Below are 16200 nucleotides of genomic sequence, written 5' to 3'. Positions count from 1 at the left end.
ATAACCCTGTTGAATCTCTCTAGTTAGTTATTCCCGAATACCTCAGCTAAGCTATGACTACAACTGCAGACAAAATCTTCATGGCTTGGCAAAGCAGGGGCTCTCACAGCTTGCTGTGACAGGAGTCAGACAAGGTATTCGAGAGGAGTCAGGAATTCCTCAACATCCATAATAATGAACATCTGCTCTTCTGCACAAACAAACAAGAAATACCTCTCTCTCTAAGAAACCAGAGATGTCTCCTATCTTCAGCTTTGAGCCTGCACACAGCTGCAACTTAAAAAAGTTATTTCTCCCCTGTCCTTTAGCTCTGGGGTATAAGTTTTCCAGATGCCAGCCCCTGTCCCAGCACCAGTCCTACACAGTAAGGGATGGCACACATTGTCCCTCCTCATGGAGGAACAGACTCTGCAGGGGCTCCACCACCGATGACAGGCAGTGATACTACTCACTAATTTATACAGACCTGCCTTTCTGGTTCTCACCCCTTCATCTGTAGCTGGAAACTTGGTGGCATGTTTGTGGTCTAAAGCCTTTGCTGGCCCTGCAAGTGGAGCTGTGGTTCGGGCAGAGTTTCACAGAGTGTGGCTGACCGATGTGCTTCGTCTAGGCCAACACTTCCAAAGCAAGCCACAGAATGGCTTCTAACATAGCATAAATTCAATATCTAACACGTGCAGAGACAAACAAAAAACTGGTGTTATCAGACAACTTTAAAAGCACAAACATCAAAGTACTTAACAGCCACTACCATTAATGATTGTGTGATATGAACAGAGTATTTTTTAATGTCTTTTGGATACACGTAATCGCAAAAATAGATCTACAGTATTACAAAGTTACTATGAATACTACATGCTCATTAGAAAAAAAAAAAGCCATCTTCCTTACCTGCTATTGCTTCAAGACTAGGGATTGCAATAGTGCTGTAAGTGCTTATACATTTACAGGACCACGTGCGAACTAAAGTTTCCTCTGCATTTTCCATCCCTGGCAATCTGTCCATGAAGTAAGAGCCCCATTGTTCAGATACAAAGTAAGGAGTTTTCAGCTGGCTTCCCTGAAAGAAAAATAGAGAAATATGTAATAGAGAAAAAAAATCTCCTTTCCTGATCCAACCACAACTATCATTTTAAGGAACTCTAGTGTTCCTCTGATTTTCTGGGAAAACTGTATTGTATCTCAAGATCAATGTGACTTTGAAATATTATAAAGAAAAAACAATAACAATCTTCATCCCATAACTCCCCAAGCTTTTGCTTATGCAATTTGTGGATTCCCCAGGACATAAAAAGTTGGCTTTAAATATTTTTCCCTTAAAAATATCTTCTCTTTTCCCCATTTTCCTATTTTTGACAGTGTGAACAGCCTGCTGCCTTTCTCTGCTGGAGAAGCTGGGTAGCAGTGGCACAGCCTGTAACTCCTCCAAGGAGAAAGGAGTCTCCCGATGCTGGACGGAGCAGCTGCAAAGAACACATCACTCCACCTGTGTCATGCTACTTCTGAGCTGAAGAATGAGTGAGAACACAGCCAGAGGACCCATGGGGAGCCACACAACTGCCTAGCAAATTGTGAAAAATGCATTTTTTTTCATGTGTCTTTTTGGACAACAACATATTGACTCATTATGCTTTAAAGAAAGCATTAAAGCAGCATTGGGAAAACTGGTTTTTTTAGCAGTTCATCTTGAAACTTGCTATATATTACCATGAACAGATAGAAAAAAGCTCCAGGAGGCCTCTACAGAAAGATGAAAAAATCAGAAACAAAATTGTGAACTACACTATAGTAAATCTGTTAAAGTAATTTGTGTGCAAAGTAACTTTTCTGGCCAGCACAGCATAGAAGAACAGATATTCTACCGTGTGCCTTCAGATCTGTGAACTTTTGTACTTTTATTTTCCATTTAACCCCTTTCTTACTAGTTTTGAGAATCTGCTGGAATAATTTGTGTTTACGATAGAGGTCTGTGGGTTTTGATCACAAGAAAGGTGTTGATCCAGCCAAACAGACCACGTCAGTAAACCCAGAACCATTCTTTTTGTGATTCTGCATAACAGATTTTCTCTGAGCACAGCTCGGGGTGGGGAGGAAGTATTGACTTGGACAAATACAGTTATTGGTTTCTGTCTTCTGACCTAACTAGGTTGGAAAAACAACCCCCATATCTTTTGTTTCAAAACAAGCAGTTAAGAGCTGGGCTCTTTTTTTTTTTTTTTTCCTTCCCTTCACACATAGGGTCAGCATCTTAGGTTTTTTTTCCAAATCTTATCTCTCCATGCAAATCCCAAGACTTTGCATCAGTTATAATTAAATGTAGATGCTATGCTGAATTAGAATCCGTTTGCCATCTGGACGACACATGCAGAAAACTCTGAAAGCTGTTACAGCTGTTCAGGTGATTAGTCAAAACAAGAACCACAGTACTGGCTCACATAAGCATTTACACAAAAGACAGGGCCTTGTTTATTGACAAGAGAAAAAATATGAGGCTTCTGCTTTTTGAAGTGTATAATTGGTTCAACAAACAACTTAAATTGCAATGTAAGGAAATGAATTGATTTCTTTCAGAGGTCTAATTTTCAGAGTGGGATTTTTTTCCTTGTTAAGGAAGAAGGAGTTACATTTGGATTTACAGTCCGAGCCCTTAGTAAAACCAAACTCAGTTAGATATGAGTTGTCATCAAATCACCTGGTAGAGAGCTCCTGTAATTTTGTTACTGGCCTATCTCCACATGACAGGGGTGGTTTGGTAGGTTAAATCTTGATCTCAAATCTGAAAAGAGCTGGCCAAACTTTGCCCATATCCTTAGGAAGTATCAGATATCGCTCCCCCTGCCATCCCCAGCTGATTCCTAGAAGATGTCCGTATGTTCATCTTCAGCATTCGTAGCTTGCAAGGAAGGACAGACTATGTACCACGAATCTATAAATCTGTGAAAAGAGGCGCAAGTCCTCTGTTAATACCTCACATGCCTGGAGGCACACATTCGACAGTAGGGGTGAGGAGCTCTGGAAGGTTCACCAGCCATCCCTCTAGTCCCCAGACACGGGGTTTGCTCTTGCAGCAGGACAGTAGATCCTGGGAAGTGCTGAGAAATCCCTCTTTCTTATGCAAACCCCCCAAGCATGCAGTTTTGCTCCCAGGCATACTGGTCAGACAGTAGCAGGTCAGCTGTTGATTGTGCCTGTCAAAGGTACAAAGCCTCAAAGACTATTGTTAGACTTCAGAGAAATGAGATGGCACAAACTATTCTCCAAGTCCCAGGACTTTCCATTAAGCTGAACCACCTAGAACATTTGCTATCACTTTTGCTTTATTAACAGCAGACAAATAGGGTATGTTAACAGAGCAGACAGAATCTGTTAATAGAACCCTTGGGTAACACTGATTTGTCAGCTTACAAATGACCTTTCTAAAATACAAATAGGAAGGGAGCTGTGCTCTGAGGTTTTTCTACATTTGGTAAAGAGATGAAAGAAAGAAGGATGTAAAGGAGACAGGAGTGAAAAATCAAGCTGTTAGTATTTTTAAAGGCATTATTTAGATTGAGATTTGCCATTTGCATCATCGTCTTTGTATCAAGTGCAGATCACTAGGATAACTTTACTGCATCCAATATGATGGATGGTACAAATGGCTGTGTGCTTTGTGCCAAGGTAGTAACAGCATCACCACTGACCCTTCGTGCCAGAAAAAAATCAATGCTCAAAATATGGTTCTGTTAGTATAACAGCAAGTATTAGAGGTGTTTCCACTAGGACAGCTGTGCTGGTCACAGCAACTAGGTCCATCTGAACAACACACTCATGCTTGGTGTGCAAATGGGAAAGCCTGCCACTGGTCTAAATTTTGCACAGAACATGTCCCCCACAAATCATGTACAAATATAAAACATTTCACCTACGATCACTGTACCCAAACTACAATATAAATCACTATAAGCAGACTTTAATATAAAATAATAGAATAATGGAATCACAGAGTAATTTTGGTTGGAAGAGACCCTCAGGATCATTAAGTCAAACTATAGCCTAACTCTAGGACTAAACCATGTCCCTAAGAACCTTGTCTAAACGTCTTTTAACATGTCCAGGGATGGTGACTCCACCACTTCCCCGGGCAGCCTGTTCCAATGCCTGACAACCCCTTCCATGAAGAATTTTTCCTAATATCCAATCTGAACCTACCCTGGCAAAACGTGAGGCCATTTCCTCTTCTCCTATCACTTGCTACTTGGGAGAAGAGATCAACACCAAATCACTTCAGGATATTGCTTTAACTCACCAGGCTTCACAATAGCCCATCGGGTTGTTCTTGAAAGTATTGTCAGATTTGTGTTAAAGATAAATGGGAACAGAGACCAACAGAGCCCAAAGGCACAGAGTAATTAGCCTTGTCTATGGTAGCGGCAAGGGAGGCCTGGAAATTTGGGGCGCTGAAGGCTCTGGTCCCCTCCCCCATAACGAGACAGAGGCAATACTGTAAAAAGTAGCTTTTCCTTCTAACTGCAAAAACGTAATCTATAACTGTGAATAAATTCTTCCATTACTGCTCCATTCATTCCTATGGCCGAAGGTTTTTACAAACTGACTAGCTCCTCTGTAATAGTTTCCCTCAAAATCCTAGGACAAATTCCAGCTTTTCTTCGAGTTTTCATTGATGGAATTGATCACACATTTAAAGAACAGAAGGCAAAAACAAAGCCTCCAGCCAAGCAAACAAACCCCCGAATCTGGGGGGAATCTTGTTTCAACACAATCCTTGGTATTTTTTTTCCTCCTGCATGCCGCAATTCACTTAGGAGCCAAGTAATTGCATGAATAGCTTTAGTTTGCTATTCTCTTGCTCATTTGGTTATGACTCATACACTTGAAAGGACTGCAGTTGTTACCATAATTTCACAGTTATGTGTATCTGGTTTACATAATGCCTTTAATTGAAGGGAAAAGACAAAAACTAATGAAAATGGAAATTACTAGCCTCCCAGTTTTTGTGTGAGCATGTTGTTTTCTTCCCCTCCATTAGTGATGAAATACCAGTGAAACAATTGAAAACAGTTTTTGGTGACTTCTTTCTGAAAGATGCAATTGCAAATTAGAATACTTTATTTCTTTAATAATATCTGGTAAAGATCGAAAGAAGGGAGGATTGCAACTTGTATTCAATTTTCAGTTTTCTCTCTGCACACACAGCATGGCATTGAAAATCTGCAATAGTAGCGTATTTTTTTAATTGCCAGTGAATGAGAAGACTGATGAATAAGACTAAATCTAATTTGTTAGTGTCTAATTTTCCAAGAACACCTGACTTTGTACAATCCTTTCAGTTGGCTTTTCTCTCCTCTTAACCAAAGGATTAATGGGAGAAGTTGATTAGGGGAATGAAAATAAAACTTTCATAGGCCTGTAAAGGGAGTCCCTTTGAACTAGTCCTGTTAAGTTAGTGGTGTCCAGTCAACTGCAGAGATATGGATGTGACCTGTTGTTCAGACTCCAGTGAGCAGTGTGGTAATGAAATAACACCACTGACCTGGCAGGGCTCCCCTGGTTCAGGTTCCTTTAATCAGCGCAATTCATTTCTCCCTTGCTCACTTGCTGTCACTGGTAGCGGATGTAAACTGAACAGGGGTTGTGTGTGGAAGGGGTGGTGTCTCCCCAAGATACTGCAATCTCTTCTCAGGAGTACTACAGTGTTAGTGAAATGTCAAGCACCTGTCTAAAAGTCTCAATTTCCTGCTTGATAACTGCATTGATAGAGAAGATAGATCTTGTGAGCAGTCGACCAGAGGTATTGCAGTAAGAGAAAAATGAATCGTCATCAAGGGCTTAGAAACACATAACTCAATAACTTTTTCTTTGTACTTCAGGAGAAGAAACATGTTCTGGCTGTTTGTTTAAATATGTGTGCTTCAAAAGTACATATTGAACGTGTTTAAGAAACCATGGTTGAATAAAAAACCCCAAACCTTGCAAGATGTTTTATGCAGCAATGCAGCAGTCTCCAGTCAGAGAATGAACAAATTCATGGAAGAGAATGAATTATTTTTATAGCAATAATTAATTAAGTCAAATCAAAACAAATTCACCTCTGCAGCACTACTGCTCACTCTTCCTTTCCCCCCCTGCTTTTCTTACTGTGAAACACATTTTTCTTGATAGAAGGCTTGAGTTTGTCTGTCTTCATTTTTATTTTACTACAACCCTGAAAAAAGCCTAAACAGTAATGATTATATTTCCTTTTTTTCAGTGACACAAATGTCCTCGTCTGACCTTAGTTTAGAAATCGGGATAATGGTGGAAAAGAATAGATAAGTCTACTAAAAAAGTAGAGAAATAGATGTGACATCTATATTGTTTTAGTCACATTGAAGTAATGCTTTTCTCCATACAAAAAAGGGGCTTTTAAAGCTGTTCTTAGTCATTAAAAATACCTCTAGTATAAAAGCAACCCACAAAAAAAAATCTTTCTATCACTAAGTTACTTAAGCACAAAGAACAACTATTTAAAAAGAAAAAAATGTTACATGCTTTTCAAAGCAAAGCGCAAAAAGCATACATATATATATGTATGTGCAATCAGAAGAAAATTACCTATTTATTTAGGAACCTAATAAAAGAAGAGAAACTTCAAATTGAGATTGAAGCTGCACTGTAGTTTCTACATAGGACACACTGGAGGTACAATTGATGGTGCTCGACCATCTGAGCACCATTGTCTCTCTACTTTGTTCTTCAGGAGCAGAGAGAAGGATAAGCCACAGTAACCTTCCAACATCTGTGGGAGAATTAAAGTGTGGCAGTTGTGGTAAGGCCCTGTTTCCCAGCTGCAATCAACCTGAAAATCACATTATTTATCTGAGGAAATTATCAGTAGTTTGCATTAGACCAGACTTCAGAACAGTCCCTCTTATCTGAGCGCAGCTCTCACTAAAATAAACAACCTATGAGGGAAGCAGCAAATTAGAAGTTCTTTGTATATAAGGAAAGCACAAGCAAACTGTATTTAACACAGAGGAAACAGAGCTTTAAAGCAACCTAATTAAAATTCCTCTATGTTTACTGTTGGCCATGACATGCAGGGAAACGTCATGAAGTCAGCAGAGTTCAGGTGCTGGACCTGTGATAAGCAGCCATGAAATCTCTCCTTGTAGGGTGCAGGGCAGGTTATTGTTCCTGAAAAGACGACTATGTTTTTTGGTTCAGGGACTGCACATACAGCTGTCTGAGTCCACAATTTAGCTCTGGGTAGAGGTTCTTTGTCCCCCAAGCAATGCCAAGCCGGGGCAGGATGTACCTGGTGTGGCAAGAAGGGTACGTCTGTGAGGGATGCTGATGCTGTGAGCAGCCTGGTAAGATAAGTAAGGTCACTCTCAGGGCAGGTGGCATGAGACTTTTTTGCAACTTACTTTCTTCTCTTCTAGTACACATCTGCAAGGAACCCTTACCTCATATTTTCCTTTCTTCTCCAAGGGTTCAGATTCAGTCTCCGCAGGCACTGTAACTTTGTCCCCTAGAAGCTCCTCTAAGATGAAGACGGTTTCCCAGTTGCTATAGTGACGGGCTGGGAAAATATCTGAGTGCATGCTGTCACCAAAATAAACAACCTGTGGGGGTAGCAGCAAATTAAAAGTTCAAAAACACAAGCAAACTATTTCACAGAGAGAGAAAAAGAGCTTTAAAACAACCTAATGAAAACTCCTCTGTGTCTACAATTGGCCATGACACATACAGAAATTATTAATGTCACAGTTTGGAGTCCTATCATCAACAAGCTCTGTAAGGAAAAGGCTGGTCCTGCACACGCTCTTCACTCTCACCCTCCAGGGACATTGGACAGGGATGCCCAGCTGGGACCGGCACAGGGGACACCGCTGAGATTTTTGACTGACAGTAATAAACTGCCAGGAAGCAGTGGAAAAGGCTACTAAGAAAATACACTACACAACGCGGTTGAATTTTGGACAAATTTGGAAACATGAGAGAACATAGAACATCTTCTGGTGACTCAGAACTCTTCCGTGCCTAGGGGGTAGATCACCCACTAGGCAAAATATGGTCCCACCATCTTCAGTGGCATTTTCACCCATCCAGACCTGTAATTAAAAAACCACGATCCTAGTTTTCACTGATGCCGCCTTTTAATCTATTTGATCTGTTTCCTCAGGAAGAATGTTTTTCTGCCCAGCCTGCTGAAATGCATGACCATGCACATGGAATAAAACATCTAGAAGTTTACATATTCTACTGATAAGAAGACTAATATGCTATTTCCAGTTCTGGACTGCAGTCTGTTAGACAACAGCAAGCATAACCTGAGCAAAAATTTGTGATGGATCACATCAATAACTTTAAGGAAAGCTTCTCTGGTGAATATTAGATGGAAACAAGGTATTTTCAGAAAGATTTACTCCCACTTATAACACACCTTGGGATCCAATTTGCCAGTCATTTTCTTCAGTAGTTCATAAAGCTGGATAGCGTTGCCTTGGGAATACCATCCAGGCTTGTCTAGTGACAGCAGAGCCTCCCGCTCCTCGTCATTCTCTGAAATCACCAAGCAAAATAACCCACTGTTAGTAAGAGCAGCCCACGCTCCTGTATTTGTGAGACGTGAGAAGCTGCCTGTGCACCACTTGGAGATCATAGTCTATTTTGACATTAATCCAGCTCCAGTGTCTGGCTCAAGTCTTGGTACAGACTGCAGGTTCAGTCAAGGTGTTTGGTAGTTGAGGGTAGGCAGACATTTGTGAGAAAAGAAGCAGCTGAGCCTTGTCTGCAATGGCTACAGCAGAGCTGAGGAATCAAAGTCACAGGCTTTGTAGCAGCGAAGGCAAGAACCCACAGGGACCAGACTGATGGAGGAGCTGCTGCAGATCTAAGGCAAAATCATTAGAGAAGACAGGCTATAAGAGCCAGCGTGTACCTTTCCCCACAGACAGATTACCTACTGCTTAAACACTGACATAAATACAACAAAACAGACTGAGGTAGCTCTTACAGCCATCATCAGCCTTAGATCAGCACACACAATGAGCAGTTCCAGTTATCATCCAGTTTTGAAGAAATGATGAGTGGACAATATTGCTGCTGGTGGTGAAATCCACATTGTCATATATCCACACTGGCAGCTGTCAGTGAACCAAAAAAATCTGCAGAAGCTGAAACTCCCTGGTTATCACCCAACTGTGCCACAGGCTTAATTTCTAGCTGGTCCCAAAGTAGCTGCATCTGTCCTGGTGTCCATGTAACCTTATTGCTCATTCAGATCCATGTACTATGGCCAGAAGAATTCCTTTTAGCTTCCTGCTGGAGCCAAAATACTAGCCTTAGTAAAACAATAAACTAGAATTTCATCAGAAGTATGAATATTAAGGTCTTCTGTCTATTGAAGTGGTTCAACAGAAGAGCAGTTTTGTTATTCAGCCTCAATCAAATATGCCTTTTTTTACGCTACAGGGTTGGAAGCCAATACAGTACTTTGATCTAACTCAGATGGAATATCAGGACTTCATTTTTTCTTTATAGAATTTCTTGAACTACTTAAAATGTGTTATGAAGAAGACTGAGACAAAGAGAGCAAACTTCCCTCGGTTAGAGACTGCTAAAAGATGAAATGCAAATTTTGGAAGAACAGCGAAATAACAAGACAGCTTCACATTTAAGAGCACTGAAGATGTACATGGACAGTGTATTGGTCTTTGAAGGAAGAAAAAAAGAATCAAAATGAGGGAAATAGGTATGTGGGGAGAGGCAGTAAATAATTCTTCAGTATTATGAATCTAATAATTTGAATAAACACAGGATTTATGCTCAGCCTAAATGATTCTATATTAAAGGTGTTTTATAAACAAAGACAAAACAAAAAAAAATCACAGTTGGCACTAACAATTCATGTAGAACTTGTGTGGACATGTCTTCTCCTATGATATTCTTCAGAATCCTAATGATAATAGTAAGTATGATAGCATTCATTAAAAATCTCCTTAATTTACTGTTTTTATAAATACTTTTGACCAAATAACTTTTGGTCAAACAGAAGTAGTCAAACTTCAGCAAATTTGTTTTATTTTCCCAGTATTTTTAGACATATTTGTAAGGCTGGGTGACCGAGTAGACATGATCTTCAAACAACAGAGAAAGAGAAAAAGAAACTTAGGAAAACCATTATTTTGAGCTGCTATTAAAAGTTTCTTGAAATTTGTGAAGATTTGTATAGCTATCATTCTCCCCATTCAGCCAATCAGGAAAATACTAGAGAAAAATGGAACTATTATGAAGGTGATTTTCGGAGTAACAACAGTGCATTTATGAACAGGAGCCTGATGTATTGCAGCAGCACCAGAAGGCGCCGGCAAAGAGCATGACCCTGCTTTGCCACCTCCATGGAAAGGCACGAAGGACAGTCCTGACGGGAAAAATTCACGATAATTACAAGGTAGAAGATCTGTCAGCCTGTGAGATCTATTACTGTCACCCCAAGCGATGGGATTCATCTCACTTGACTTGATGCATCCGGAATTCGGGCTTCTATTTTACAGTTACAATCCAAACTAGTTGGCCAGGCTCCCTCGGTAGGTAAAAGAGAGTGCAAGAAGCACTTTCTAGAGGTGCCAGCTCTGGAGAAGGAAAACATTTAATTAAGTTAGGAACTTCACTTTTAGGCAATGAAATGAAGGGAAATTTCGAAGCCTGGTTTTCTCCCCTATTCTTGGAGGCTGCAAACAGCATTGAGATGCCTAATTCACTATGGGAACACCTTGTTTTTGGAAGGAGCTTCAGAAATCTCAGGAATTAGGAAAGGTTCTTTATGTTAGCTGAGTTGCAGGGTAAAGGGATAATGAATTTGGACTGGCAAACCTTGTCTCCAACCATCTCATATGGCTGCTTGTGCTTACACATTTAGGGGTGACCGTATCAGTTTTCTTCCTGTAATCTGAAGTGGGAGAAAATAAACGGTGTTTCAGTTGCAGTAAGTCATTAATCAGAAATGAAGGTTTCTAATCCACTTTTCCTGTGGCAAAATATAGCCAAGAAAATTATTTTCCAGCTCTGGCTCTTAAGACCTCTTGTAGTAGTTCTGCTATGTAAAAACTGATACACGACAACTTAAAAGCCCATTAATGACACCATTGTCTCTGGCATTGTAATGTATTCTTCAGATAGTAGCTACATAACATGGCTGAAGAAATCTGCAAATTTCCTGCAAAAATGCTGCATAAATGTGATTATGATAGTTCCTAATATATTTTAGATATTTCAAGCCTAACATTGGCTACACTTAGACAAGAGGAAAACTGCTGCCGAGCTTCCTTCCACTTTGCTGTTATTGATTCATGAAAGTTCATTCAAAGGTCAGAAATGCTATAAATATTCCTTCAGCAGGAAGCAACACATATATAGGCGGGGATACTAATGCTTGAGGTCTTATAAGCTGGGAGGAAAAGGAAATGTCCTGACAATTTCAAACAGACTGGATAACCAAAAAGAATTTCTGAGATGATTTAGATAGAGTGACTTGCTTCCTTCTGAAGTCTAATATATCACTGCAACCTGGATTCCTGGCTGTAGACTGAAAACATGCCAAGACAAGAAACATAAAGGTAGCAAGCAAGTAAAATTAAAATAATTAAACCCAGAATATCTTTCTAGTAAAACACCCAAACCTCAATAGTGATTCAGAGCAATTCTCCTGAAAAGAAGTTACTGTTTGTTTTTAAAAACAACAAAAGCTTGACTCATGCTGGTGCAATATTAATATTGCTAGAATGGCAATTTGCATATTGGTGTGTCTAAAACCTTGAGAAATGTTTTCTGATTCAGAAATGTACTCCCATCACCATTAGCACATACGTTATTTCAGATAAACCAATTCAATAACAAGACTCAATATCCTTTTTCTTGTGAGAATTTTCTTCCCTGCCTTTAAACGTGAGATGCAGGTTTATACCATGGGCTGAGGAACATCTGGTTTTATTCTGAAAGAATATGCAAAAAGTAATCAGTGAAGCTTATTCCCCTTGAAATGACAACTGATGGTAATTTACTTTGGCACAGAGGTGCTCCTTGGGAAAGACTCTGCACACACTTGCTTACTGCCGTCTGCTTTGCTGCCCGTTTATGGGTTATACCCGCCGAGATGGAAACACATGTGGTGCTGAGGCTGTGTCCACACTAAATGTTCAGCCCAGGACTTAAGCCTGGAGCTCTATCCTTAACCTGGCTTGTGTTTACACTGTCAAACCCCAGCCCATGGGAAGGGCCTCTTGTTTGGGAAGCCTGAGGTTAAGAGACAAGCTAAGAGGTGACAAGCTAAGAGACAAGCTAAGGGTGCATTTATGATTTGACAATTATTTGCTTATGCTCAGCCACACTCACACTGAGGTTTATTTTCATCAGCTCACGACCCCCGAGGCCCCTACCCTGCGCTGCTCCTCCAGTTGGGTGCCCTATGGCGAGTGCTGGTTACGTGCCGGGGCTAGAACCCACCAGTGACTCACCTGAGAGCCCGAGGACACCTCACACCTACTTGGCTGGGCAGAGACGGGGTACGAAAGCAACTCCAAGTGCCCGGAGGCCATGCCAGCCAAAGATGTGCTAGGTTTAACCACAGTGAGTGTGTGTACAGCTCCCCAGCAGCCTCTTCTTCTGCCTTCCTGCCTTTCTCCTGACAGCCTTTTACTCATTTCCATACAAATCTAGTTAAACCAGCTATTAGGATTACCGACATTTTTTGTTCCTTTGAACTATGCAATAGAATAAAAACATGTGGTGACTCTGTCACTGCTTATGCCTGTACCTGCTCCTGCCTCTTCCTACCCCCAGGCAGCTCTTTCGGGCTCTCACCCTGTGCAGGCACCCGTGTGCATTTAGCACACTGCAGGCTGGTTACTGCCTCTGGAGGCTATTGTAAACCAAGTACATTTTATAACCCACAACTATCATACTAATATGCCTCTCTGCAACTTAAAATAATGTCATTTCAGCCCCTGAGGGCATTAACATAAAAGCTGGGTTCTCTTCCAGCCTGGCCGCCAAGCACAGTCTGATTCTAGATGGCATTTCAAGTTCAACTGGGAAACACAAACTCTCTTTTCCATAAGGGGACTCAGGGCAGGAAACCACATTGTTTTACAGTTGAGGCAAAGGCACCTGCATAAGAAAAATCCTCCTGCTGGGTTCTTCCAGTTGTAAAGGTAATGAGATGGGATGACATAAGCCGTAGAGTTCCCCTGTGGGCATGCCCACCATGAAGAAAGTAAGTACTTACAAGCTGACTGGAGGTAAAACTTCCCGCCCTGAAGGCAAACTTCTGTAGGGTAGTACCCCAAATTCCTACGTGTAGACCAACCACCTTTCCTGGGTTGCTTCCAGGGTTCACATAGCTATTACTGTCTGTTTTTCCATCCATGAATTACTGTTGTGCCCTGGAAGCAGCTCTGAAATCCATTTGCCCAACACGTGGACCAGCGCTTGCCAGGCTCCTGTCTGACTGGATGACTGCAGGGAAGTGATAAGGAACAAGTTATTCCCTTAGCGTGATGTGCTGAGATACAAGGTTAAGGCTTCCCAAACTGACTAGTGATTTTGGCCATCTCCATTTCTGGCTGTCCAATCTGATTTTTTTCAGAAAAAGCCTGAAGATCAGTTCCCCTTCCTGCCCTTTCTGCTGTCTTTAAGGTGGCTTATGGTTGGTGAGACAAAGGCTGAACCAATCAAAATTAAAATTCACTCTTGAAAACTAGAACATTATTTTTAATTTTACACAGGTAATGATACATCTTTCTTATGCTCATCTACCCCAACATATATGTGCTAATTTGTACGGAAAACTAAAAAACCAGCACTACTAAAAGCTGGCAATATTCTGAAAGAACATCAGAGATAAAGCTGAGAAAAATATAGATACCATCCTGTGCAAAAAAATAAACTATTTCATAATAATTCATAAATGTTACTTATCCAATTGCTAACACTTCTTTTTCTCATGGCGGACTTCTGTTCTTTTGCTCATTTATAAGGCCTGGTAAGACCAAAGTACAAGATAGTGCACTTTCAAATTGTCCTGGGCATATAAGAACCACAAACTTCTTAGAGAAGAGAAATAAAAATAAGAATAATAAAAAAAAAGTTTTACATGTTTGATTTTACTTAAATCTTTTTAGTTTTATTTAAATATGCCTTACTTCTTAATTGTGCCAAGCAACAGGATATGTAGAGACAAGGCTGAAGTTTTACTTGTTTGTAAGAAAATCAGTATTTCCTTTAGAGAAGTCAGTAAGTAAGTTTCTTCAGAGAGTTTTGATTACGGTGTTACAGGAACTGAAAATAACAGCTCACCGCAGATTTAGTAATTTGTTTTCAATTCTGTCAAAGCATTAACTTTATACCTTCCTGGGAATGGCCTGGCTAATGAAAAGTGTGTTTCTATTTACAACATTGATATGATGAAATACAAATAAGTTTTTTTTTCACTTGGAAAAGGAAAAAAAAAAAAAACTTTTTGGAAAATGATTCATCTGCGTGTTCATTTCTCAATGTAGTTTATGTGCAGATTTGGTGAAGCTTTTTCCATAATTTCCTTTATTGTATTTACAACTCAGAGAACTTCTATTTTGGAAAGGGAAGAAGGACATAAACAGAGAACTTAACTTCTTCCTTGCACATATTTTGCAAGCAAGAAAAGAAATATATTTCCTCCGTAGAACTGTTTTATTCTGGACCTCACTTTTATTTTGGAGCCTTATAAATGAGGACTTCAAAATATCCAAGCAAATGTCCTCAAATAACCCTATCAATATTGATACCATAGTCATGCTACAGATTCATATATAATTATGGGGAGACATGGGTTTTTCCAGAAAACATTTTAAATTCAAATGAGCTAAGAGAGGTATGGTAACTGAGGAAAACAAAAGTGATCATTACAGGAATATGCAGTTCAGTTCAAGCCTTTCTTACTAGGGTGTGCTTCACCACTGTACAAAAATTTGAAGAGTGGATGAAAACAGAAGATGGATGGAAGCACAGAAGATGAGAAGAAGGACACCAGTCAGTTCTGTAGCTTGTCACTTCAGAAAAATGTCTCAATTAATTTTCGTAATTAAAATAAAACTGAGACACACAAAGCTGCTTCTTTGCACTGTGCAGACTGTAATCTATCATCTTATCCTAACTGTCTAAATCATTCTAGCAATACCTACTGAAATAAGTTACATTGGAATTTGCTCTTGGACTATACTCTTCTACACTGAAAATTGACACTGCTATGTGGTGGGGAAAAACTTCCTGTGGTTCATTTACTTTGGCCTCAGACATTAAAAAAAAGAACAAAAGTTGTTTAATCCTCAGTTACAGAAAGACTTTTTTTTTTTTTCCCCCTACTTCTTAATACTTCAGGTTTAAAATAAACCACATAAACTAGAATAGTCCATTTGATTCTGAACAACCATTTCTCCACAAAGCAATATGTGTACCCTGCTGCAATGGGCCTTTGTTTTTTATTTCTCCAGTTCCCTAAAATATGTTATTTCAAAAGGCATAATAATTGTGAAGTAGACATGAGTGTGCATAGTTATTGCACATACTCATTTGCCTGGAACATACAATAGACATTTTCATAAACTTTTATACGAAAACTATTTGTATGGCCAAATTGAGTTATGATTTATGAGAAAGCTCTATTCTTTTTTCCTAACTTATTACACTATGTAAAATCCCTCCTTTAATTTGATTGATTAGTTCTGTCTGAAGTTCCAGCTCTCCAAATATCGTCTGCCTCCGAAAGAAGCAGTTTTACATCAACCTTTAAAGACTAACCTAAGATTCAAAATTCCACAGGCAAAAAATGAAATCTGGGAATTAAAAAAATAAAATCCACCCCAGCCTTCTGCCTGTTAATTACCACACAAGCATTCCACAGCTGCAGATAGCGCTTATTAAAACCTGGCTCAGACCATCCCTCTGACTCAGTAATTAAAAAAGCAGAACCCAAGCCCAGCCCACTGCAGTTTCCTCAGCCCGGAGCTCAGCAAGCGGTGGTGAGAGTGTTCCTGAAGAGAGCAAAGGACTGGCCGCTGGAGCCCGGGCATCCCCCTGCTGCTGTGTTGAGGTTAAAAAACTCAAACATGTCTTTTTCCCTGTCTGAAAAGGGGAAATTTCTCACAAAAAAAAAGACAACTTGAAAATGGCTTATTCTCT

General features: G+C 40.0%; 1 protein-coding gene across 1 annotated transcript in view; it reads right to left on the bottom strand.

Annotated features, from left to right (window-relative positions):
* The window catches only part of LOC308038817 (dermatan-sulfate epimerase-like), a 184803-nt gene that overhangs the window by 59903 nt on the left and 108700 nt on the right, over window positions 1-16200 (bottom strand). Inside the window, exons 9-11 of the mRNA XM_080341681.1 lie at window positions 8429-8547; window positions 7449-7607; window positions 892-1060 (exon numbers count right to left, since the gene is read on the bottom strand). Coding sequence (XP_080197807.1) covers window positions 892-1060; window positions 7449-7607; window positions 8429-8547 — 447 coding nt within the window. The remainder of the gene's footprint in view (window positions 1-891; window positions 1061-7448; window positions 7608-8428; window positions 8548-16200) is intronic.

The sequence above is a fragment of the Nesoenas mayeri genome (assembly GCF_963082525.1).
Source record: "Nesoenas mayeri genome assembly, chromosome: 3".
Lineage (NCBI taxonomy): Eukaryota > Metazoa > Chordata > Aves > Columbiformes > Columbidae > Nesoenas > Nesoenas mayeri.
The sequence above is the reverse complement of the archived record's forward strand: the minus strand, read 5'-3'. Positions and strand labels throughout refer to the sequence as shown.